General features: G+C 45.2%; 1 protein-coding gene across 1 annotated transcript in view; it reads left to right on the top strand.

The window, feature by feature from the left end:
* Positions 1-27,302, top strand: part of CSMD1 (CUB and Sushi multiple domains 1) — a 2,021,046-nt gene that overhangs the window by 1,850,985 nt on the left and 142,759 nt on the right. Inside the window, exons 41-46 of the mRNA XM_045997494.1 lie at positions 3,244-3,453; positions 13,350-13,538; positions 22,284-22,461; positions 24,603-24,748; positions 25,535-25,615; positions 26,628-26,741. Coding sequence (XP_045853450.1) covers positions 3,244-3,453; positions 13,350-13,538; positions 22,284-22,461; positions 24,603-24,748; positions 25,535-25,615; positions 26,628-26,741 — 918 coding nt within the window. The remainder of the gene's footprint in view (positions 1-3,243; positions 3,454-13,349; positions 13,539-22,283; positions 22,462-24,602; positions 24,749-25,534; positions 25,616-26,627; positions 26,742-27,302) is intronic.

The following is a 27,302-nucleotide window of genomic DNA, read 5'->3' on the forward strand; positions in this document are numbered from 1 at the left end:
TTAATCCCAAATCAGTAAAGACTACTCTTACTGTTTTCATCACTTTGAGATTTTGTCCGTCTTTGACTGCTTCACCCCTGACCTGCTTGCTGCCTTCCGTTTCTTCCCCGACTAGGTCATTCCGTGAATTTCAAAATGTATCTCTGGACAAATACATTCGAGGTTTGCGTGTGCATCTCTGAAATGAGCCAGTTTGAAGCCATTTCCCTGCTCCTTGATTTGATTTGATCCCCAAATCATGAATGTGTTTTGTGAGTGTCTGGTCTCGTGGTGATTCCCCACGGCTGCTGGCAGTTTGGGACATGGACAGAAATGTCAGTAATTCAGGTGTTGTTTGTGGTTGCTCCCGTGTCCACGTTATGCCTCACGGTGGCGACGTTGACGGGTGTCCCTAAAACTCTAGACCACAGGGCTCAGCAGCCCTGACCTAGGCACAGACTCACTCAAATCAAGGACAGGTTATTAGCAATAAGCTCTTTTATCAGATCTCTGGGCCCTGCTACAAAAGGAAACCTTGTTTCTAATTCAACAGTGGGTGAGGGAATAAATCCAGTGCACGGGCAGGTTGCTAAGTGGTCCAGGAGCTCAGCTGCTGCAGTGTGGATGGGGCCTTCAGAGCCCAGACATCCGCTAGTCCTCCCTCCCCTCCTCCCTCTTTAAATTAAGTATCTTCCTCCCCTCCTCCCTCCCTGCTCCTCCTTCACTCCTTCCCTTCCTCCCATCCTTCGCTCTTCCCTCTTCCCCTCCTCCTTCCACCACCTTCCCTCCTCCCCTCCTCTCTCCTCTCTCCTCCAGTCCCGTCCTTCCCTCCTTCTCTCCTTCCTCCCTCAATCCCCCCTTTTTTTTCTGCTTCCAAATTTGACCAACATATTTGTTGAAGTTTAGGGAAAAAATGAACACTTCATTGATGGTTTTTCAACAAAGAGAATAATTTCTTCAATTATTCACAGGCGTGTTGTAAGTTGTAGCATCGCTGCCCACTTCTATGTTGTACCTAACACTGGGCGGGGGGGGCAAGACCAGAGCAGACCAGCATCCTCTTCCCTGATGGCTCTGCTAGTGTCACAGGAATTTAATTACTCATTCTAAAATGATTCTAAGTTTTGGGGCGCCTGGGGGGCTCAGTGGGTTAAAGCCTCTGCCTTCGGCTCGGGTCGTGGTCTCGGGGTCCTGGGATGGAGTCCCGCATCCGGCTCTCTGCTCAGCGGGGAGCCTGCTTCCTCCTCTCTCTCTCTCTGCCTGCCTCTCTGCCTACTTGTGATCTCTCTCTGTCAATTAAATAAATAAATAAAATCTTAAAAAATAAAATAAAATAAAATGATTCTAAGTTCTGATTGACTGTTTAAAGATCTTTCCCTCAGGCCAGGTTTTTCTCCTGCTTCTGGCTTCCTTGGTCCCTTCCTAAAGTTTCCCATGTTCTTTTATTTTTTTTAAGTTTGTTTTTTTTTAAGTTTATTTTCTCTTATTTTCAGTAATCTCTACACCCAAGGTAAGGCTTGGGCTCCTGGCTCTGAGATCAAGAGTCACCCACTTTTCCAACGGAGCCGCTCTGAGGTTTCCCCTGTTCTATTTCTTCTGTCCTTCCTCTTGCTGTCACGGTTGAACAGACTTAACACAAGCAGTCTTCTCCAATCAGAACTGGAATATTTCCGGCGTCTTGAGGTTGTTAGCTCTCACGCAGCCCGTTTGCAAACCAGGAATGTGAGCGTTTCAACAGCCGGACTCAGGTGTGAATCCAGCTCTGCGTGTCCTTTGCTGCCCTGGACATAACGCCCAGCACCCCAGGGCCATCGCTTGCTCACCTGTCAAATCCTGATGGTACTGATAAGGACTTCGCTGGGTAATTGCGAAAAAGTGTCAGCTCGGTGGTTGGCCTCACACTTACGCCTGGACACAAAGGGCCACTGCTTATCCCTTAATGCTTCCTCACAAAGTTCTCTCCATCATCGATAGAATCGTTCTCTGGGATCACGATCCGTGTCCTGAGTGCCTGTGTTTCCCTTTCCTACTCTACTTGGACTTTTCTTCCTCCTTTTGCACTGAATTCTGCTCGTGATAACTGTATTCCCCATCAGTACCTAAGTAAAAACGTTTATTTTCATTTTTCTCCTCACGTACACTTACATGAGGCAACCCATGTGAGCATTATCTTCAGTTTTCTAGACCTCGCAAGCATGTATCAGATATATTAGATGAGAAGTGAAAATAAAGCTTCTCTTAGTGATCAAGGGAGAGAAGAACACAGAGTAACGCTTTTCTCGTGGGTTGGGAGAATAATTGGTAATGGTTATTGGAATTCTCAGTTTAGGCTTCACAAACCTAAATTAGTTGCATGGATGTATGTAAAAATAGATGACTTTCGAGCCCTCTGTCAACTATTTAAGTGACTTAAAATATTTCAGTCATAGTAGTCAAATAAATTTTCAAAAAATGCCATGGAGTTGTAACAAATAACTAAATGATTCTGATTTTGATTTCCTCTAAATCTGATATTCTTCTAAATTATCAAGAGGAATTTCCTCTAAATGCTTCTGAATTATCCTCTAAGATGAATATGATACCAGGGACGCTGGTCATTTGGACAGTCCTTTGGTGTGTGACCCGTGCCAGGCTCTTGACTGAAGTGTGTCAGTTACAGTGGGTTTTTTGGATCGGGTTTCTTGCAAACATCCGTAATGTGCTTTCTGTGCATGACACAATTGAAATGATCACTTGTTAAACTAGCAAGTCTCTCGTGTGGTGGGACGACCACCCATTTAAAGGCCACCTGGAAAGGTTAGGGCATTTTCTTAGACCCATTTTGGCTTCTTTCTCGATAAAGTTGTAAATGAGCGCATGGATGATTAGACACAGAACCACAACCTTGCGTTTACGGCTGTAATAATGTAACAGAGCTGGAAAAATCATGGCCAGGTACGAGTGCCAGTCATTATTCTAAGTATTGTACCCGCACGTCTCTGATGTACTCCTGGTGATCACACCGGACCAGGCCGCTGACTTTAGGGACATTGATTATGCGGACAAAGGTCCCAGCTCAGTGGGTGGCGCAGGCGACTCTGAACCGAGCTGTGCTGTGGCGGGGGCTGTGGCGGGGGCTGCGTGCTGTCTGGTACCCAGACTGCGCTGTTCTGCCTCCTGGAGAATCTGTGTGGGGAAACCAACAGAGCTGGAATCACTTTGGATAAGCACTGATCTTACACATTTTGATAGTCACTTCCATTAATTTTGCGTGTTTTTTCCCAGGTGCGCATATTCAGTTTCTGAATTTTTCTACCGAAGCTAATCACGACTACCTGGAAATACAAAACGGACCCTACCACACGAGCCCCATGATCGGGCAGTTCAGCGGTCCGGACCCCCCCTCTGCCCTGCTCAGCACCACGCACGAAACGCTCATCCATTTCTACAGCGACCACTCCCAGAACCGGCAAGGGTTTAAGCTCGCTTACCAAGGTAAGGGTTCCACGGAGTGCAGACATACCTCCTTCCTTGAGACGGTACCGAAATACAGACCTCCCTGTTTGTGAGAACTGTGTGTAGCCAGTCCCAGGGGCTTCGCCCTGCGTCCCAGAGCCCAGGCTGCCCGTGTCCACACACACGGAGGCACGGACGGGGAGCATGGCCTGCCCACCCGGCTGTCACCACAGACTCACGCTCAAGCCTTGCCAGCGGCCACTGCCTCCCCACGGCCGACATGACACTCCTGAGTCACCCTCTCAGCATCACACCTCCGCCCCCTTGTCACTGTCCTCTGAGCCACGGGTCCATCGTGTCCCTTCCGGACCAAGGAGCAGAGAGTCTGCTCCCAGTGGCAGTGGGACTGGCAGCGTCCCTCATGCATGGGACCTTGTCTCAGCTCAAAAGAGTGTCTAAAGGTATTATTCAAGCCGTTTCCCATGACGTCAGAAAACCAGTCCAGTGCCTGGACTCCATCTTTTTTCAAACCATCTAATACTAAGACTCTTAGACAAGTCTGAACCCAGCATGATCGAGCCATTTCTGACATGGGAGAAAGTTCGACATTTTCCTCTCGTACCCAGTAATTTAGGTGGCCTTTCTTGAATATTGTTAAGTTAAACGAAGCTGAGAATGTCAGTAGGGCTTTTTTCTTGTTTTTCAACGTGGTTAAATCCTTGCTTTCTTTTATTCCATAGACCCTCTTTGAAATTAAGGGCTTTACTATTTTCTTACTAAAAGGTGATGGTATTTTATGTTGAAGTTTTAGACATCGTAATTTAACTCATTACTTAAGTATAAAATATACATTTAGATTTCCAAACTTGGGGTCTCTTAAAATACAAAGTCCAGGTAGGAGGCCAAAACGGGGGAGTGAAGGCGGGGCCGGTGAGGAACAGGGCAGGAGGCGGGGCCGACCCTGGGTGGGCACAGGTCTTCATTGCTTCCAGCTCGACCTCCTCCCCTCGCCCCTTAGGAACGTGTCACCTCCTGCTTGGGAAGTGCACGTGCACGCACACTCAGGTGCACGCACACACTCAGGTGCACACACATGCAGGTGCACACACACAGGTGTGTGCGTACACAGAGGAGCAAACAAACATGCATGCTCACAGGACGCACACACACACGGGGCACATGCATGCTCACAGGACGCACACACAGGTGCATACAGAGACACGCAGCTGCACGCACACACGGGGCACATACACAGCCATGTGCACACACAGGCGTGAACAGACATTGTACACACACAGACTCATGCACACACAGGGCCACACACACCCCGGCATGCAAACACACACAGGCACACACAGGTGCACACAGAGACACACATACAGAAGCACACACAGGCACGCACACACACAGGTGGACCCACACACGTCTATTTATATGTAATTTTTAGTGTATCTGTGACTCATGTTTCTTCGGCTTCCCCTTTCCGGGAGACATTTTTTGAGCCATCGTGTGCAGCAGCATTCTCCGTTTCCATCTCTTCCCACCTTGTCTTTCCCGTGCTCATTCAGCCTTCCAGCCACCGCCGTGCCCCCACGGCACCCCCACGTGCTCACTCCCACGGGCATGCGTCCTGTCCTGTCCTCCTCGGTGGTGTTCCCCGCCTCCCCCGCTGCTGGCTCGGTGCCCCACTCCCCTGCTCTGTGGGACGACACATCTCTTTTGGCGAGTCCACTGTCCACAGCGGCTTCCTTCTCCTTTGCTCGCGGACTCAGCTTCCATGCAGGGCTCCCTTGGAACCCCCCGGTTTTCATCGTTCACTTCCCCCGAGTGTCCCCAGCACTGCTGGATTCAAAGGCGGCGGCCGCGATGAGCAGGGGATAGATCTCCCGCTCATCTCACCCATTCGAGTTCCACGCACCCTAGAGCCAGACGTCTGTCTGCGGCCGCCCCGACCCCGGCTTCATGCCAGCGCTGGAACCCTGTGTGCAGCACCGAGCACACGGTTCGCTTTTCCGGGTCGGCTTATCTGCCGTCTTCCCCAGCCCTCCGAGTAAACAGGGCACATTTTATTTTTTTTATTTATTTTTTTAAAGATTTTATTTATTTATTTGACAGAGATCACAAGTAGGCAGAGAGGCAAGTAGACAGAGAGAGGGGGAAGCAGGCTCCCTGCTGAGCAGTGAACCCGATGCGGGGCTCGATCCCAGGACCCTGGGATCATGACCTGAGCCGAAGGCAGAGGCTTTAACCCGCTGAGCCACCCAGGCGCCCCAACAGGGCACATTTTAGATGGTTGTTTGGGTTATAAACCTGCGGCTTCTCGTCACTCCTCGCCCCTCTGCTGCCCCAGACTCTGTGCCATCATCCCTGCCCCAGCTCCACTCTATCTCCTGGGTCCCCGCCGCTCCCTCCGTCTACATTACACACCTCCTCCTAACCAGCCTCGTCTTTCTCCTAGAAAACCGTCAGACGCTTAAAACTCTTTAACACAGTGATTCTTCTTACTTCAGAGGCTAACGCATGAACACCCCTGGTATCTACAATTAAATGCCAAGCAACCTGCGACTTAGTAGGGAGACATGTTATTGGCAGGCATTATTTATGGCCCTGGGGGAAGAGGTCTATTGCAATAGAAAGAACAACGCTCTGACCATAAGATCAGCACAGGTCTTCAGGGTTGGGCAAAAGGGGTCTCCCTCTACAGAGAGGAGGGACAAGCCTATGGGCACTGGGTGCGCAGAAGCTGGAGAGGCCATAGTGGGCGGTGGGCTGGAGAAGGTCTTACCGGAGGCAGACCTGCTCACAAGAGCACTGGCTGCTGGCTCCGACGGAGGGTGCCAAAGGAGGGGGACCTGTGGAGGGAGACACGTGCCGAGTTAGCGTGCGTTTTGTTCTGACCCATCAGCGAGAACAAGCAGCTCAGCTAACCATTTCCAGACCAAGAACGAGAATTTGGAAGGTTTATGCCTCATCAGGTCCTAGGCAAACACAGGTGCTCCTGAGTCTTACTTAAGCTGTAGGGTAGAGGAAGGTCATGGAATGAAGGCATTTCTGGGAACAGAGAAGGGAGAGAGGGTGTGTGTGTGTGTGTGTGTGTGTGTGTGTGTGTGTGTGTCTTGGGGAGGTTTCCCTCCCCTTTCCTGGTGAGAAGGCTTCAGCAGGTGTCTGAGAGAGAGGTGCGTTTCACTTCAACACATCTTCCCTTTGTCGTGTCCCCTTCGTCTGTCCGTGTGGCTGAACTTAAAACTTGAGCAGCATTTACGATGAATTCATGCCTCTCTTTCCTATTTTTATGTATCTGGTCTCTCGACCCTTTAGCTGTTTCTATTGAAGCATATTCTATTGAAGTATGAACACTGTGTTCATGATCATCATTTTAAACTTGGTTCTTATAAGGTGCCGTCCGTTACTCAATTGGCATGATCTCGATGTATCAGTCAATAAGAAAGATGTGCATAATTACAATGTCTTCCATAAACTTCCAATTAAGTGATTTATCTCCGTTGATCTCAAGAACGTTTGAAAAGTCTTCTCCATTTTAAATATTTTTAATACTGAATTCAAAATTTAACTTTTCTTTCCTTTTTGGCCTCCAAAAATTAAACACAAATTCCCATGAATTTATGTGAAAGTTTGGGAACTATAATATAGTTTTGAAACTACATTTTATCTTACATAACACTAACCTCCAGAGTTAAAAAATATTTTTTGTTTTATTTCTTTTGATATTTTCCAGGTAGGGTATTTAGGCCAGCTGCCCATTTCTAAAGCTATCAATTACTTGAATCCAAAAAGAATGGTCTAAAATAGATACGTACACACACACAGAGTCTAAATAGAAATTATCTAGACAGGTCACACGTTGTTGCCGTTGGCTGGCACAATATTATTATATATATTTATATATATATATTTTATATATTATATATTATTATATATATTTTCTCTAAAGATTTCATTTATATATTTGACAGAGAGAGACACAGTGAGAGAGAGCACAAGCAGGGGGAGCAGCAGAGGGAGAAGCAGGCTTCCTGCTGAGCAGGGAGCCCGATGCAGAGCTCCATCCCAGGACCCTGGCACCATGACCTGATCCAAAGGCAGACGCTAAAAGACTTCGCCACCCAGGCACCCCAAAATATTATTTTTTAAGTTTAACTTTCAAATATTTAGAATCAGATTTCCTACGATTTGTAAAATATCCATAGATCCACTTTCCTGTATCTTGCAGTGTCAGAATCTGCAAACTGTCGGTCCCTGTTCGCACAGAGGGACAGCCCCCTCACGTGTCCTAGTGACGGCCCCCACGGAAGGGAAAGGCACTGATTTCAAAAGTTTCCTTTAGTCCCTGCAAGCTTTGATCACTGATGCTGTCTCTGTGGCCTTGAAACGTCTTATTTGGTGAATTCTCATCTAGGCCAAACATCTGGTTGCCTGAGCGAATGTTTTATGTACTTGACGCCTGACTCTAAGTATCCACGTCAAAAAATAAATAAATAAACAAATAATTACTAAGCAAGATATCCTTTTATTGTAGGCAATTAATTTCCTATAAATGAGAGCTGTAAAAATAAGTTAAATAAGGGGCGGCTGGGTGGCTCAGTGGGTTAAATCCTCTGCCTTCGGCTCAGGTCATGATCTCAGGGTCCTGGGATCGAGCCCCGCATCGGGCTCTCTGCTCAGCAGGGAACCTGCTTCCTCCTCTCTCTCTGCCTGCCTCTCTGCCTACTTGTGATCTCTGTTTGTCAAATAAATAAGTAAAAATAAATAAATGAATAAATAAGTTAAATAAAATGAGTGGGAACATGAATTTGAGGTGTTCCAATTTCTTGGAGGGTATCATATCTGACAGGGATGACAATTAGGGAGTTTATCAGTGTTTCTCATTTTATAAAATTTATAAATGGGCAAAATGACACCATTCTGACTCATATGTCACATCAAAATTCCTCGGTCCTACTTGAGATTTATAAGTTAAGCTTATTAATAACTCATACGATGCATAAGTCATGCAGATAAAATGTGTCATTCTCAACGATGTCTCTGTCATATCCCTTTTCTTGAAACCCTGTCATTTATTTATGGCTGTGGAAAGGTCAAAAATGGTACATTGGGTGTAGCTGTCCAGAAGTTAAATGACTTATACAGAACTTGAGATGCGGAAGGTGAAGAGCCATGTTGAATAAAATTGAGTTCATGTACCCTATTTCTAAGTCAGAGGCTGAAAACAGAAGGGTAGCGTGAAGGTATTTATCAATTCTTTAGATCTTGGAAAATATAGCAGACATCAGGAAGACCACAGCACGATTCCACTGGCACCCGCATTGCACACCTGTGATTAGACACATGAGGCCACATTGATTGAGATCGATGGATGTAGATAATAGCTATTTTCCTAGACCCAAACAAACGATTCCCTATGGAAGATAAAATCCGGTGTGTTTTCTTCCTCTTTTAATATGGGTGTGGGCTTATTGGTACTGAGGTTTTCATAATGTTTGTGAAATTTGGGGTCATTAAGAATTTTAGTGACTCTCTTTGGCTTTCGGGTTTTGTAAGTCAACATTTGGAGAAGTTGAATATTCCTCTCTCTGTGTGTCTCTTTTTTACATTAGCATGTAATAATGTCTTGCCAAAACAGAACTAGGTAATTTTAATCACTTTAGCTATAGGGAGTACAGACGCCTTCTTTCTTCAAAGATCTACTCTTCTCCGTGTTCCTTTTGCTCTAGGTACTAAGCACCTTTATTTTTTTATTTATTCATTAACTGAATCCCAAAACTGTGGAATTTGAGTGAATGGACTCTGTGATTTGTAGAAGCAGATTTCCCCCTTTAGGAGGAAAGGCAATCAAACTGCCTTCGTGTGCAGTGAGCAGCTGAAGCTACCTCCGAGCGGTCCGTGCAGACACACTAACTGATCCTGGTCGACACCCCCGCACTTTTCTGCATGGAATTCCTGTGCTTGTAAAACGGAGTTGCCCTCCTTGCTTTCACGAGACATTCTGAGCCGCCCTGGGTTAACAAGAAGGGCAAGGTTGGGGGTCTACTCTGTCCTTCTCCCCCGTGTACATGTGCGAGTCAAGTTCTCAACAGGCAGCTCTTTATATGGAAGATTATCTCACATTTTAAAAAATGCTCAAAACCGTGGACAGCTGGGAGCTGCATCCATTCCCAGCCCCTCTCGGGCATCCTAGTTCAAGAGGCAGAAAGTGCCACCCACAGGGGTGGTCGGCCTTGTACGCTGACCCGCCTTCTCCCTGCACACAGTGCCGATTTGCTTTTCCTTTTGTGGCTTGGCCGAAAGGAGAGGTAAGGATCTCAGTCGACTCCTCCCTTCGGAGTCCATTCGTCTGCACCCAGACGCACTGGACAGTACATGTCAGCTGTGGCTCCTGGGTGACGGCACCTTCAGGAGCCCACCTCTCAGGTGAGATTTGCTGTGTGCTCCCTAGTCCGTCCTCCCCAGCCGGTCCTCCCCAAGCTTCTGAGGCGGTGGAGGAAGTGGATTCTCAGGGCAGTGTGTCGTCTCTGGGACTCCCAGTAGTTCCTTTTGATTAAAATCAGACATTTCTCCACGAGAAAAGCCAACTGAGCCCTCCTCCTTGGTCGCTCCAAGCACAAGACACGATCATCGTCCCGTCGGGAGCAGGCAGCTTGGTTTCCCACCCCAGTTGGGCTTCGGGCTGCCCGAAAAGCTTGGGATTCTGCGACCTTAGTGACAGTGGAGGCTGGCTTGACCGGGAGGGACTGAGGTCACGGAGCGTACATAACCGAGAAGGAGCTCTGGGGGGTAATCTGACTTCCAAGGGAGAGCCAGGGTCATTACCTTGTTACTCGGGGAGAGGGCTCTGCCGTCCCCACCGCCCCAGGGGCCGGTTTAGGAACAGGGAGTCATGTGCGGTGCCCACCGGAAATCCCACAGCTGCCATGTGGCTTAGGTGCTGCTGGGCCCCCAGTCGGGCTTTTTCACGGGGAGGGAAGTCGCACACCTGAGGGAGGCTGTCGGGCTCCGAGCAGAGGCAGGCGCTTCTGCCACCTTCCCTCGTGGCGCAGGCTGTGGCTGTGGGTGGACACGTGTGAGTGCGTGCCCGTGGCTTAGCCGCTCCTTCACGGGACAACTCATTAGGAGTCTCTATTAACTGTTCCCTCGTTGGTAACTTACTGTGATAGTTGAAGCTTGTGTCGCTGCCCCAGGGGCACTGCCCAATGTGAACAGGAGCTTGCAGTGCGGAGGCGCCGTGCGGGACAGTTTTATTCGATCGTTGCCACGCGGTCGGTACCCGCCGTCCGCTGGACACGCGTGCGCCTGTGGCTTTATTAGCAGCTGTGCCGTGTGTTAGAGGACGCCTTTCTCCGCAGAGTTCATTGCATTTCAAGCGGAACAAGAGGGAGAACAAATGCTGATCTCATTCTGAAAGAGCCTGATGAAGAAGGAAACTGGCTGCTCCTTGAGACACAGCATGGGGTCCTGTTCTTTCCGTGAACGTGGGTCTACATAGTAAATTTAGACGCAAAGAACAGGATTGCAAGCAGGCATGTCACACGCCATGGATATTTGCTGAGCCATCCGGCCCTGGCTTTCAGGAAAAGGCTGTTTGCGTGGCTTTCAGCGTGGGGTGGCCCTCGGGAGCGGCGGGCAGCCTTGCTGGGTGTTGGCCAAGTTGTTGCGGGGAGGAAGGGGCACAGTATGAGGAAGAGAAAAGGAGTGTGTGTGTGTGTGTGTGTGTGTGTGCACATGCGTGAGTGAACATGCATGGATCTGCCAGTGTGTGTGTGTGAACGTGTGTGGGTGCTTGTGTGCAGGTGTGTATGTGTGCGTGTGTGGTTTGTGCACGTGTGGTGTGTGCTTCTGAGTGTTCATGCGTATGTAGTAGAAAGAGAGGGAGACACGCTGATTTGCGTTGGTTTTCTGTCCGAACGGTCCCTATCTTCATACTCACTGCATGGTTTTCTGAGCTTCTCGTTTTCAGGCAGGAGGTGATGATTTTATAAAGCAATCGATAATGACGGACATGCCACTAGTCCGTGAGGTGTGTTCCTTCAAGGCATATGTTTTTTCGTATAGGTTAGATTGCTCTTTTCTTCTGGAGAGCTCTAGATTTTTTTCTCTTAAAGTTTTGATACTTTGTAAGAGATTTCCACAGTCAAATATTGTAGTTTATAAGATGAAGCAAAATAAAATTAGATAACACCTTTGTAGGCTGTGCAGCTATTGTCTTGATGCTAGATTGCAAATCTCAAATTTGTGAGCTAAAAGCCCTTTTTCTTTTGCAAACAATTATTAGAGCTTTGAATTTTATTAATAATTGTGATTACGTTGCTGGACGAAGTCCTTAACTAGGTAATTTCTCCTTCTCATGGTCTTAGGAATTCCGTGTTATAATGTAGCCTCACCAAAAAGCAGCCCCAGAAAACTCATTATATTATTGGTAAATTTTTGATTTTGTATAAAGGAAAGTTTTATCTCCATACTGAGTTCTAAAACCTCCATTCAAAAGAGGATGATGAGTTAAGAATCCTCCAGCAACTTCTTTCCTCTTAGTATCCCTATATCGTGCGTGTAATTCCCTATTAATAATGAGATGTGCTGCAAATAAAATGGAATAGATTTTTAGCACACCGCAGTTTATAAAGTCCCCTGCCTGGACCACCTTATGTGATTTCCACTCTGACCTTGTAGAGCAGACAGCCCTCCCTCCTCCTGTGTTAGTCCAGGGGACTTGTGGGACAGGTGGATTCCTGCATGGCCCCCTGGGGGGACTTTGTCTCCCTCCAGGTTCTTCCTTGTTCCACACCCTGGGGGAGCCAGTGCCCTGCATTATCTCCTGCTGAAATACCTTTGCATTGATGCATCTCTTGATTCCTGCCTCCTGCTTGCAGTCACTGCCAGAGCTGTTTACCTGACTCTTGTCCCCACACATACAATTGCAAATATCAAAATAAATAATGAAATGAAATTAAGGATTTTTTAATCTGCGAACTACAGAGAGGGTTTAACTATACTGTTACAATTTAAAATGTATCTCACGATTCTGGAATTTGCAGAGACACTGTCTGTCAACTGCACAGGATCTTCATTATATTGAAAATGTAAATATGATTTATTACATAAACTATTTTATTAAAAAGATTGTGTGATAGTAATTGCTAGCACAGTGCTTCTACAGGAACTTTTAAAAAAGTAGAAAATAGATTTTTTAAGATTCTTTTAAAAAATTAGAAAATGGAAAAGATTTTTTAAATTTTATTTGTGATGAACAATTAATTAACAAATCAAAACATGAAAACCACATTATTTCTTAGTCAATAACACTTAGACTGGAGTGGTAGTGTAATTCTCTTTTAAATTAGAAGGAAATTAGGTCCGCACTCGCCTGACATTCTTTATAGACAATTTTTATTATCATTTGTTTTACTTTTTAAAAACAGTCAATTCACACCATCTATTTTTCTTCCCAGGTAAACACCATGAAATGTATTGTTGGTATGTGCTTTCCTGCTTCTAAAGCATGCAGTTAGCTACTTATTAATTGGAAGTTGTTATAATTCTGTTACTACTAATAATTAGCTGTTTTACTTAGGATGGTGAGTGGCAATTTGGAGAAGATACGTTTTAAAACTTACTGAAGGGGCGCCTGGGTGGCTCAGTGGGTTAAGCCTCTGCCTTCAGCTCAGGTCATGATCTCAGGGTCCTGGGATCGAGCCCTGCATCGGACTCTCTGCTGAGCAGGGAGCCTGTTTCCCCTCTCTCTCTGCCTGCCTCTCTGCCTACTTGTGATCTCTGTCTGTCAAATAAATAAATAAAATCTTAAAAAAAAAAAAACAAAAAACCTTCCTGAAAACGTTCATTTAAGAAACCTTATGTGATCACAGCTTTCTGAATCCCAGACTAACTTAACGTCTTACGCGTGAGCTTCATTCTGTCTGTTCCAGCCTATGAGCTCCAGAACTGCCCGGACCCACCTCCTTTTCAGAATGGTTATATGGTCAACGCGGACTACAGCGTGGGACAGTCCATCTCTTTCGAGTGTTACCCTGGGTACATTTTGCTTGGCCACCCAGTCCTCACCTGTCAGCACGGGATCAACAGAAACTGGAATTACCCCTTTCCAAGATGTGACGGTAGGCTAATCGTTCTGGGAAACAATTTAATTTTTCATGTAAGTAGTAGCGCATTAATTATTAAATGGAGATATTTAAAAATCCGTTCATTTACTTGACAAATATTGATTAGGAATCTAGTACATTAAACTCATTCTACTTATTACTGCAGGAATATATCATATGCCAGTAAATTAAAAATATGCATAAACAGGCCTTGCCCTCATGGAAATTATAAAGAAAACAATGTAATAAATGCAAATATGTATAACACAAACCAGACCCAAGGACAGTGTCTGGATGAAGAGCGTGGAGAAGGATGGCGTTGGCTTGCGAAGTGACCAGGGACACTTTTATGATGGGGTAATATTTAGAATTACAGTCGTCCCACCAAATTATGGGATTAATGGAGGAAAGGAAGCTTATAAATTTTTTTAAAGATTAATTTATTCATTTGAGAGAGAAATTAGAAGTAGGCAGAGAGGCAGGCAGAAAGAGAGGAGGAAGCAGGCTCCCTGCCAAGCAGAGAGCCCGACGCGGGACTCGATCCCAGGACCCTGACATCATGACCTGGGCCGAAGGCAGAGGCTTTAACCCACTGAGCCACCCAGGCGCCCCGGATGCTTATAAATTTTAGCCCTGATTGTTTTTTCCATTTTTTACTGTTAAACTTTTACAATAATCATATATTGCTTTTATGTTTAAGAAAGCTGATTTTATTTTTGTAGTGGGCCTTGAAGTATATATATATGATTTTTCTACTCAGAGATGGAGTATCCAGGGTAGAAAAAAAGAGCAGAAGCAAAGACAGGGTGTAGATACAGTCTTAGGAAAAAAATAGTGCATTTCAATAGTGCGTGATGGTCAGGGTTTCTCAGGAGACTTGGGGATCAGGTGGTGATGGAGGGAACTCTGGATTCATCACATATCCCTAGTCTGAGCAGGAATCACTTCTTTGAAGCTTCTCTGTGACTACCTGATATTTTAGATGATTTTGAAATTTTGGTAATATCAAGGTGAAATTAATAGACCAAGTGCTTTGTTTATGAGACAGGCATATGAAATAGAAACCTAACAGAAATATTAGGTTTACAGGCATCCTGTAAACCTAATATTAGAACATTTAATACAGAAACCTTTGAGTGAAAAAATAATGAAGAGGTGCCTGGGTGGCTCAGTGGGTTAAAGCCTCTGCCTTTGGCTCAGGTCATGATCTCAGGGTCCTGGGATCCAGCCCCGCATCGGGCTCTCTGCTTGGCAGGGTCCCTGCTTCCTCCTCTCTCTCTCTCTCTGCTTCTCTGCCTTCTTGTGATCTCTGTCTATCAAATAAATAAATAAACTCTTAAAAAAAAAAGAAAAAATAATGAAATTATCAACTCTGTGATCCTCTGAAATACTAAACACTTATATCCCACCAGGAAGATGGGAAAGGCAACTTGACTGTGTTTGAATTTCTTCTGAAAAAGTGAAAACAAAACCAAACCACTGTTGGACTTTTTAAATATATTTTTCACCTGTATTTTTCCATTCTATATTATTATAAAAAAACTATGAATAAAGAACTTTAGCTGTATTTTTAATTCCTTATCTTAAAAAAAGAAATAAAAATTAAATTGCCTCAGTCTAATGCAAATTTAATAACATATAACACAACATTTAAAAAATTACTTTATAAAACTAATGTAGCAGCAGTATATCTAGTGCTTTTTATTAAAACACTTAAAAACCTCTTTTTACTACTCTCCATTTAAAAATTCATTTATTTGCATATCTATAAAATACTTCGAATTATCACAATTAAACCCTTTTCTTATTTGTAATTTTCACCTGAGTTCTTTGTATTCATATGCACATGGAAGACGGCTTGGCTTGATATTAAAAAGTAAAATTAAACATTTAAAAAGGCTTCATCACTTTGTCAAGGTCTGTTTTCAAATATAGAAATAGCCGCTGGCTTAGAATTATTCTGTAAGCGTGAAAGTAACCAAGTGTCTCGTTCGTGATGTAGCCCAAAGGGGGTGCGCCTTGTATAATGATGTCATGATGTGTCACACTACCCAGAATTGGCCAGACTGAAGCTGATGTCCTGCCAACTCCAGCTGTAGGACCGAGAGCCGCCCCAGATCACTCTGAGGTTGGACGACTCACTGAGACGGCTCTCAGAACGCACTAAGCTAGTGGACTCTGCTTGTGGTTTATAAGAAGGAAAGGGCATGTGAAAATCTTGGGGAGAGAAGCCCAGGTTAGAGTCTGGGAGGCTGCATCACTGATCTCAGGGACTGAGGGGTGACAGTGTGCCCCAATATGGCCAACCTGAGAAGCTCCCTGGGTCTTAGTGCGGGGGGGGGGTGTTAACTGGGGCTCCCTCAGGCAGGTATGACTGATGGGTGGATGGCCTGGTGGTTGATGTCGGCTTCCGGACCAGCTGATATCTTGTACCTCAAAGACCGCACCTTAGAGTCCATGGCTGGTCTTTCTGGCACAGTCAGGCCATCCTGAAACTACCGGGAATGGCCAGCACCCGCATGAGATAAAGACACGGCCACCAGGTGTGTTCTTAACCCCCTCCCAACCCACAGCCCCCAGAATAGAGGCCTAGACCTCTCTATAGACAAGGTCAAATTCTTTACTACCCTAGTATTTTGACCATCACATCTCTCTTCATATCTATAATGTCATAGACAAAATAAAAACAAAACAAAACATAAAATTCAAATAAAATTATATCATAAAGTGAATTTTCTAGGCACCAGCCAATGTGTGTTTAATATCTTCTCCATATTGGATAAAACACACACACACAAATAAGCGGATGGTATTGTTATATAACAAAAGTTATATTTTATCTGTTTATTTTATCTATTTTATTTCATATACATATATTTAACATATAATGTATTATTAGCCCCGGGGGTACAGGTCTGTGAATTGTCAGGCTTACACACTCACAGCATCCACCATAGCGCATACCCCCTCCCAGTGTCTTTGTTCACTGACAACGGTGAGCTCTGACGATGTCCATTCGCTGGTGACGCTCCTCACAAGACACGGGCAAAGTGCTGATTATCAGGGATGCTCACCTGAAGTGTATTTCATTAATTCACATTGGATTTCCAGTTCAGACTTATTCTTGGTGTGTAGGACAAATGTACTGGAAAACAATCTTCAAAGGTCCAACCCTGTAAACCTCTGAAGACTCTCAGAATAGATGAGAGATACTTGGGGGGAAAAAAACAAAACATAGAAACTTTGAATAGCTTCTGGCATCTTTAGTAAAAAGTGAACAATTCGGGCAATCAAGAGTCAAGAATTCTGAATCTTAAGGCATCCGTCTTCATAAGCATATATGAAACCAATTCTTAGGTACGTGACAGTATTACTGTGTTTATTGTGTAAAGATTTATTATGGAAAGTTGGTGTATTCTAAATTTATCCCAAAAACTATCTGGACTAAAAGTATGTTATCATTAAAAGAAAAAAGAAAAAATAGGTCTCAAAATGACTTGAGAAATTAAGACATTATTTTGCCAATACCAGAATTATGTAGACGTCTCAGTTTAAAAGATGGGATATAATTGTTAAAATATGGTTAAAAAGACTTATTAGTTTACTAAATGTAATTTGACAATTAAATATGCATCTCTACTTACAAATACAGTTTAAAAATGTTAGATTTTTTTTGTTGACCTAATGTTTTATCACTGAAATATTTATGTAGCTATACATTTAAGGTTTGTTTTTTTTTTTAAGTTAAGCACTGCCCTAATGTTTCTCAACGTAAAATGCAGTAATAACTGGTGGGAACTATGTGGACAGAGATAATTATTAGGATAACTTAATACGTTGCAATTAGCGTGTTAGCAACTTCTTTCAGACTGACAGATTTTGTAAGCAGAACGCTATTTGATTGAATAATTGACATGAGAAATTCAACCAACCAAAGAATGTTATTATATACATAATTTTTGAAATTAAGGTTTACCAAGTTGATTGATGAATAATCTTTCCTAATAGTTTAGAATAAAAATGACATCCTAAAGAATACACTTTTTACTTATATTTATAAATATTTATAGCATTTATATATTATAATATATTATGTTATATACTGTATATACTATTTATGATATGTATGTAAAATAATATTTATCGTATACATATTGTTTTAAATATTTCCATTATGAAACAGTACCTAAGATAGAGTACACTATGTCCCTCTATCTTAAAACCATCATAAGGAAACCAAAGTTATTGAAGAAAAAAAAAATAGGTCAAAAATACCTGTAGAGCTCCACACACCCGGCGAGATCAGGCGTTCAGGTCCCGGTTACGTCAACAGTCAAGAGTTTAAAATTCATAAACACTCATGCCAAATGTAGGTACTTTTTCAGTACTGTAGGCTTTTCTTCAGCCTCCTGTTAGAGGGTTGGCAGAAATCTTAATGTAATCCTAGAGAAAACCATGTGTAAATTATCTGTAACTGTCCTAGTGGATATTTAGGGCTTTTAAAATTTAATTTCTGATTGAAACCACTTAAGTTCTTTCTATCCATCTCAATTCAGAGATAGTCACTTTGTACATGTTTAAATGGAGAAAAAGCCCAATAAAGACATGTCTTGGCGCCCCTTGACTTTTCCCAAGTCTAGCCCCAGGTGGAATGAAGTGCTGGTGAGTCTCCACCTCCCCGTGCTGAGGTCCACACTGACCACCAGCTCATCTTCCAATATCTTCTGGCCCTGGCTTCCCATGGGCAGGAACAGGTGAGACACACCCATCACTTTTTTATGAGCCACCTAAAAGCTCACGTCCTCAAACATGGTGAGGTGAACAGAATCCACGGTGATACGGCAGTGATGCCGTGGGGGTAGGAAGTGAGGATGAGACCGGGGACATTTTACATATAAGTAGGCACCGAACAAACTCCACATTGAATGACACATTCAGGAAAGACATCAGCTCTGTCATAGTCAGCATACCTAATGCTGGCTCTAGAATTTGCTGCAAGTGGACAACTTATCCTCATGTTCATATTTTTCTCTGGAGAAACACATGCAGAAATTACCTGAGAACTCTTTCTCATTAACCGTTCCTCACACAGCAGTCCTTTCTCCCAACCTATTCTTAACACGCGTGCACGTCAGGAGTTGTAGACAACACTCCCTCTGACCCTCCTGGCTACCAGTGGGTGCCCTTATCCTATGACAAGCCATTCTGTGATACCGCTGGATGGTCTCCCCGAGGAGAGCTTCGGATCCCACCAGGGAAAATCCCAGTCCCACAAGGCTGCCCCTGCCCTGCCCCAATTTGGATGCCAGTCCCAAGTCCAGATTGTCGCTGGTGCCCCTCATTGACTGGCTACCATTCAGAAGGTCTCCATGACTCCTTCCTCCTCCTGGATGAGTTTACTAGAACAACTCACAGAACCCAGGAAAACATTGTACTTACAAGATTGCAGAGCAGGGGCGCCTGGGTGGCTCAGTTGTTAAGTGCCTGCCTCCGGCTGGGGTCATGGTTCCAGGGTCCTGGGATTGAGCCCCGTGTCAGGCTCCCTGCTGGGAGGGGAACCTGCTTCCCCGTCTCCTACTCTCCCTGCTTCTTTTCCCGCTGTGTCTTCCTCTGTCAAATAAATAAACAAAATCTTCAGGAAAACAGAGATTACCGATCAGTACAGAGGCTGTGCCTCAGAAACAGCCAGATGGAGGAGGCGCCGAGGACAAGGCGGCTCGGCAGGCGAGCAGAACCTCACATTCTCTCCAGGAGAACCATCCTCCCGGCTCCGCAAGTGTCCCCAACCCCGAAGTTCCCCAGACCCTATCCTTTGGGGTTTTTATGGAGTCTTCATTACAGATCTCTGATGATTAAATCGCTGGCCAGTGGGATTAAGTTGACCTCCGTTCCCCCGCAACTAGCGCCGTCCCTGGGTGCTTCCCCAGTCACCTTATTAACAGCTCAGGTGTGATCAAAAGGGTCTTGTTATGAATAACAAAGGATGCCTTTATGTCTTTTATCCCTTAGCTTTTATCCAAGGTTTCCAGAGCCCTAGGCCAAGAGCAGGGAGGAAGACCGAGTATTTGTTTCTTACTAGAAATCACAACATCACAGTGTGCACTCCCAATACTAGAACAACTGTGTGTTGTTGACTCTTCAGCTCCTGGAGTGGGGGACAGCCTGACACCCACATCACGTCTGATTGGGAAGCGTAGTGCCTAGTGCGCCAATGGGCTCTGTCCTGCCAGCCGGCGGCCTCCCTTGCCCCTCTGGGGCCAGGCTCCCAGGCTGGCAGTGAGGGGCTTCGAGGTGCCCGGCTTGGCAGGGCTGTGCCTATCCTCTGGTGACCAGGTGCCCCCACAGCGGCTTCAGGACTAATCACCTCAGGATTCACCCACCTTAGATCCCTCATCCTCTGTCCCTGTGGACTTCAGGTGACTTTGCGCCCAGACGTGGAAATCGAAATATGCCTTTGGGGCCACGGCAGGGAGGGTGAAGCCTTCTCTATGAGCGTAGTCAGCTCAGGGGAAGTGAAGGAAACTTCCCCTCATGTTTCTTAGGATCCTCTTTCTCCTCTCTAGAGTCCACAGCAGCGTTTGCCTCGAGGAATGTTACATGCGTTCATGGAGTGTTAGTAGCTCACGTGACAAGTAGGGCTTGTTCTTCCCCTCTTCGGACTTGCACAAGTCGACTTTTGTACATTTGCTCCATAGCTTCTCCATCACTACCTTCTCCGCTCTGTCCCCCACTCTAACCCCACACGTCCTGGTCCATGATACACTCTCAGCAAATACTGCTCAGATACATCAATGGTGGACTTGTCATTTGACTACCACACATAACTCATGGCAAGGATATCTTTGTTCAACGTCCTACAGCTATTAAGTGACGTAAAGAACATCAGAAGCCAGAAATGTGTCCTTCCAAAGAAGTCACCATATTGTTTCTTTTGCCCTTGGAAAGGCTTTATCCTTTATGTTTGTTTCGTCGTGTCTTTTCACCATTGGGAAGGGTGCCCCTGTGTTCAATATGGTTATACGAGTATAAGGTTCACCTTGAAAGGTCAGCATGCAATAGGGAAGCCCTGGAGATTACAGATTATCCGTCAGGAGCAGGTGCAGACCCTCACGTCCACGGGAGGCATGCTGGCCCTCCCTTGAGTGCCCTCGGTACTGAAATCCTTTGCGGTGACTGTCTTCTCGGTGTCCGTCCATCCACTCTTTACTCTCTCTTATTTATTGTGACGTGAGCTCAGCCCTGGGGAGTCGTGGGAGTGGACTATGGGTACGGGTGAAAAGGAGCACCATCCCTGACTTCTAGCCGCTGACCCGCTGGTGGTGAGAGCAGATAGCCACGTGACAGGGGAACAAACGTGGCCGGCCAGAGCCAAGCTGCCTTCAAGGTGGAAGGACATTTGAGTTGAGCTTAGAAGAAATGGACCAGCTCAGCCTGGAAGCAGAGTGGAGGAAAGCCTTGAACTTCTCACGCAGAGTGAACATTTGCATGAAGTTTGGAGATAAGAGAAAGTATGGCGCCTTCCAGGGACACTGACTAGCTCCTGAGGACCCCAGACTAGATCATGACCCCATTTCACAAATTGTAGCTTTCCCCGTGCTTTGCTTTGCTAGTTTACAAAGCAAGGTTTGGGGGCCACCTCCAAACCCACTTATCAATATTTATGCCATAACATTCCTAAAATGTTCTCCACGGCACCTTCTCCTAATGACTCTGTCCAAATCCTGGGCCAGATTCGATGTATTTTCCACGGGAACATTCCCCACCCCCTTAGACATACCTGTGCCTCCGTGGGACGAACACAGCAGCGTACCATGTACCGCCTCGCGCCATGGCACCGCTCACTGTTTTCTACCGAAGGTTTGTTGCTCTCGTTTTATGATGGAGTTTGGCCGGTTTTGCCACCTAAATCCGACACCTTTCATGACAAGTCTTTGAAAGCTCCAGGAGAGTCACGCTTGTGGCAGGCGCTCCGACCACCTCTGTCGGAGTTTGGTTGATTAAAAAGTCTCCTTCGTTTGTGACGTTGATGTATCGTACCGCTCTCCACGTGTCGTCATGTGTCTCAGATTATGCCGCTCACGTGTAGTCACTTCACTTTTCCCTAGACGACACAAAATAATTGCCATGGCAACAGAAAATACCAACTCATTAAGTAAAATAAAATAGGCCGATTAGGGATCGTGAGTCTTGGCAGAGCTGAAAGCTGGTGAGAAGAGGAAAAGCTTCAAGGAAACACCATGTATATCATTTTCTCTCATTTCTTCAGGTATAGATTTGCTAAGAATTGAAAAATTTTTTATTTAGGCAAATAGACTTGGATACCACCCTTTTAGTCAGTTAAATATGTTTTAGAAATCTCCCTTAAAACAACAATATTTCCATGATGCATTTATGCATAATTTCCACATAATTCCTCATATCACATAGCACAGTGGATTATCAGCTCGGTCACAGAAGATAACTGAGTGACTGAGTAAGGGCTTTTTTTTTTTTTTTTTAATTACATCGGAATGACTTTATCCTAAGAGGATTTTGAGTATATTAAATGAACTTAGATAACTTAGTTCAGAAGTATAATTCTTCTAAGGTTTTAAGACTTTAGGGGAATTACTTTGACAAAGCAGCTACTGAGAAATATTTCACCATTATTTCTCATAAGGAAAATTTTGGCAAAGGGACTTTAGAGACTTAGAAATGTTTAACTGTGTCCTTTCTAAAGTTGATTGCATTGGGGCTTAATTTTCTTTGCTTCCTTTTCAGCTCCTTGTGGATATAATGTGACATCTCAGAATGGTACCATTTATTCCCCTGGATTTCCAGACGAGTACCCAATCCTGAAGGACTGCATTTGGCTGATCACTGTCCCTCCCGGCCACGGGGTCTACATCAACTTCACGTTGCTGCAGACAGAAGCCGTGAATGATTACATTGCTGTCTGGTAGGGAGCCTTTCCGCGTGAACTCATCTGTGATTGTGTCAAACCGATCTTGCAACCACGGACGTGGGCTTGATGTCAGATTACACATTAAGAAGTGAAGTTTTTAGGTAGATATTGGAAAGGATATTTATCAAGGAAATCAAGTGATATAGAGAATAAATGTCATGTGACATGTTTGCATTTTGTTCATTCAGGATTCCTCTGAATAGAGATTACCCCAACATAATTGTGTTATACATTTTTTTTTAAGTGCGATTTTTCTTTTTTCCTAAAAGAAAAGTTGGTTAGGAATCTTTGCCATGATAAGAATTCGGTGCTCCTCGAAATACTGAAGAGATAATTGCACAAGCCCTCCCGCCATCCTTTGTGCATGCGGCGGGCAGGACTGCCCGTCCAAATGCTGTGCAGGAAGGGACACTGAGCCAGCTCAGGCCTGGGGATTTGGGTTCTGGTTCTCTTTCCAAGGGGTCATGTGGCCTTGGCTACATTTTCACGTCCTTGGGAATGACTACCCTACCTTTGCTTTTGGAAGTGAGAGGTTATAGGGGACACAGAGGTTGACAAGTCCCCTGTGACACTACGATGGGAGAAGGAGGGAGGACCAGTGGGGTGTGAGGAGGTGAGCTCGACCCAGGCTTGAAAAGCAGGATGTGCTGTCAGAAAATGTTTCCACGAAAACTACGATTTATGGGAGGTAACCATGTGGTATGCATGAGTGTGTGCCTTGGAAGTTGGTGTAGAAAGTTGGTGTAAATGGTAAGGGTTATTCTGGTTATTGGAAAGCTGTACAGCGAGGGGACAGGTGACTTCAGGGTACTGGAAGGTGTCAGGAATGGGTTTTATGGGGTCCAAGTGAGCAGGACAGAGAGTACAGGAACTTATAAATCACGTGGAAGATCCCAGGCTTAGTTCTAAGAGCGATGAGGATTCACTAGGGTTTTTGGAAGGGAAGTCACCGGCTACAGAATTCCCAGTCTTGTTTTGTGGGAAATGTATCAATGGAGGGCAAGAAGGGAGACCGGCGTCTGAGGCTCCAGAAGTAACTCTTGCAGGGAGGAGAGAATGGCAGAACCAGCGCTGAGGGATGAGGAGGAATGGGGAACCTGAAATATTAAATTGGTTTTATGAAGCTGCTCTTTCAAAAGCAAAGCAAAACAAGAACCACGACGTTATACCGGTAACCAGCCGTTTCACCTGGAGTAACCTGTAGATTGAGCAGGTAGAAGCAAAGCTCCTCAGGATCAACAAAGTGGAGTGTCCCTTGTCAGAGCCCTAATGAGAAAGAGGCCGGGGAGGCGGGTCAGCTTTGTGATATTCAACACTCGCTGTTTCTAAACACCGGGTCCACAAGACGGTAGTATTTTATTCAGTTTGTTAAAAACACAAAAATTCAACTGAGTAAATTTGAATCTAATTGGCTTTATTTATCGATTCCTGAATCAGATTAACACACTCCATCGGGCAGGAGAGAGGCGCTCTGAGGAGTTAGGTGTCCAGGATGGAAGAGTCTTATAGGAAGAGGGTGGGGCAAGACATTATTAGCAGGAGAAAGGATTGTTTCAGGCAAGGTCACCTTCCCTGAGGGGGAGGGGCTGGCGGTCTCATCACGCAGTTTACCTCATCTTGGTGGGGGGAGGGGGCTGACACTGATGGGACCTTCCATGCGACTTATTGATGCTGGAAATTTCTGAAGGATTGGCTTAAACATTGACTCCAAGAGTGGCAGAAAGTGCACTTAAGTGTTGCTTTGCTATCCTGGGGCCTTCACACTGTCATTTCCTTTTTAACAAAGTCTTAAAATTCTTGTACTTCAGTAGCAAGATCTCCATAAATTTCACCCATCGTTAAAGAGACACCATGGAATTGAGACTTTCAAACATGGACGTTTGAAAGGCAGCTGATACGTGGTCTTACAGTCACTAGAGGCAGTAACGTGTCTCTGTTAGGGCTCTGAAAAGGTCTGCAGTGGGGTGAGTAAAGTCAGCCCCAAGATCTCCAGGTGTGAGCACCAGCTCCGTACCCTGGAGCCCAGGCTCAGACCAAGCTCCTTGGGCCAGGATAGAAGTCACGTGTTGGAAGAAAACGATTGTTGGTTTCAGCTGTGATTAGGAACTTTCTCCTCAAACTTCTCTCTATCCTAGGGATGGGCCTGACCAGAACTCACCTCAGCTGGGAGTTTTCAGTGGCAACACAGCCCTGGAAACAGCATACAGCTCCACCAACCAGGTCCTGCTCAAGTTCCACAGCGACTTTTCTAACGGAGGCTTCTTTGTTCTCAATTTTCACGGTCAGTGCATTCTCACCTTGTCGATTAAGGCAGAGAATTCCATTTGGTTCTCCTGGTAGTGTTGACATATGGCTGCTTTCCAGCTAGAGTTCCTTGATCTTGCCAAGCGAGAGCCTTCTGGGACTTTCTTGCTTTTGGTGCCAGAGGTCCCTGGGACCCTCTTTGGCTTACTGCTGTTTGTAGATGGCACATCTGGTGTGTGGTAAGCTTGGACTCATTCCAAGAGAAGCGCATTGCTGCCGAGACTCAGATACGGAGACCCTTGAAATCAATTCAGTACCTTTCCTAGATTTCCTGTGTCTGCCTGCAGAGGAGTCAAGGTAGCAAATGCCATGGAGTTATGGATGAGGCAACAGGGAATGAAATGATTTTGAAAACCAATAATTTGGGGAAAAGCGTATCAATCCCTTATATCTCGTGGGGACTGCTCCCATGGAAGTTGCCAGTGTGAGGTTCCGAGAGGGACCTTAGCAAATGTCAATGTGGACCTGGCACCAGGCCATGGGTGAACCATTTCCTTCCAGAATCCCCGAAATTATGTTAAGTGGCTTTATTTAAATGCCTGAATTTTTAAAACTGTACCCTTTTCCCCTTTGACTTTACATATTCATGGACATTAAATAATCCTGTAAGCTTGAGAACGTTCTAAAACAACGATTTACAAACATAGACCTTGCGGTGTACCTGGGCATTAAAACAATGGAAGCAGAATGCTTTTGTAATGATTTTGTTTATTCAGCAAATGTAATTGCAGGTTTGGTTTTTTTTCCCCTATAAACCCTTTAGCATTTCAGCTCAAGAAATGCCAACCTCCCCCGTCGGTTCCACAGGCAGAAATGCTTACGGAGGACGAGGATTTTGAAATAGGTAATATGTTCTTCGTTACAATACCGTTAGCTCAGCCCCAAGTTTTTAACACTCACCCCTCACTGCGATAATTACTCACGTGAGTGAGTGCGTATTTGTCAGAATGTCCTAAAGCATTGCGAGGAGTTCATACAGCGAAGAAATATGCTTTCTTCCTCCGCCGCCACTGTGTGATTTTAGCTATTTGAGCTTTGCTTCTGTCATCTGAGCATATCCTCACCTCACCAGGCCCACCAGCATTTGCGAGCTTGTGTTTTTCTTTTAAATCAAGTTTTCGGAGACAGACTTCAACAGATATTTGCGTTTAGTTAGGAAAGGATGTTCACGCACAGGAAGGACTTAATCATTTGTAGCTAAAATAATGATGACTATGGCTTTGACCTTTCATTGAAACTGGAATGTAATTGGTGAGTGTATTTAGTGATAATATTTAGAAATTCTGCTTTATCATTCCGTATTAATGGCAAGTTTCATTGTCTGTGGTGTAATTACTGTGACCCAGGATTTCTCTGTCTCGACTACAAACACAACACCGTGTTCTCCCCTCCCCGTGTTTCAGACCACTCATCAAACCACGTGACCCAGTTTCTGCTCTCCTCCAAATGGCTCGGTTAATGGGAACATTGTGCTAATTAGGCCAAGGTCGCAGGTTAGCCCTCTCTGGGTGCATTGAAGCCATTCTGTGCTACATCCGTAAATCCCAAGCAATCCCAATCGCCTTCTTTCTTTGAATAATAATCGTGGGGGAAGGGGCAGGACCACAGACACATCTGTCTGTGACAAAACCTGCCCTATACGTTGTCCGGTATCTGGGAAGACAGAGTTTTTCTAAGTCAAGAAGTCACAACAGTCCCCTTTGATTAAACAAACTAGAAATGAATCCCGATGTGGGTCCAGAAGTGGTTTGCTCACTGACGTCATTCAGTAGGTGGCCGTCTCGACCTTTCCTGCCCTCACTCACGGGGTGTGTCATGGAAACGTCATCCCAGGTGTGCTCTGTTGGCTCTTGCAGGGGACTTCGTGAAGTACCAGTGCCTCCCTGGGTACACGCTGTCTGGGACAGACACCCTGACCTGCAAGCTCAGTGCCCAGCTGCAGTTTGAAGGTGCTCTCCCAACGTGTGAAGGTATGTACAGCTCGCGGTGGCCTGCGCGTTTCCCGTAGAGCTCTGAACTGATCTCTGTGGCACGATCTCCTTGCAAATCAGATCAGCTGCCAACAAATACGTAATTACTTTTCTCCTTTAGCTACGTGAAAAGTACAAATCAAAAGCATATCAAATAAGACGTCTTTTCTTCCCCAGTAGTTTACCAGAAATTTTTCAAATATATGGCTAAGTTAAAATAATTTAGAAATAGGGGCGCCTGGGTGGCTCAGTGGCTTAAGCCTCTGCCTTTGGCTCAGGTCATGGTCTCAGGGTTCTGGGATCGAGCCCCGCATCGGGCTCTCTGCTCAGCGGGGAGCCTGCTTCCTCCTCTCTCTCTCTGCCTGCCTCTCTGCCTACTTGTGATCTCTGTCTGTCAAATAAATAAATAAAATCTTTAAAAAAATAATTTAGGGGCGCCTGGGTGGCTCAGTGGGTTAAGCCGCTGCCTTCGGCTCAGGTCATGATCTCAGGTCCTGGGATCGAGTCCCGCATCGGGCTCTCTGCTCAGCAGGGAGCCTGCTTCCCTTTCTCTCTCTCTGC

The sequence above is a fragment of the Meles meles genome, chromosome 2 (genome assembly GCF_922984935.1).
Source record: "Meles meles chromosome 2, mMelMel3.1 paternal haplotype, whole genome shotgun sequence".
NCBI classification, from domain to species: domain Eukaryota; kingdom Metazoa; phylum Chordata; class Mammalia; order Carnivora; family Mustelidae; genus Meles; species Meles meles.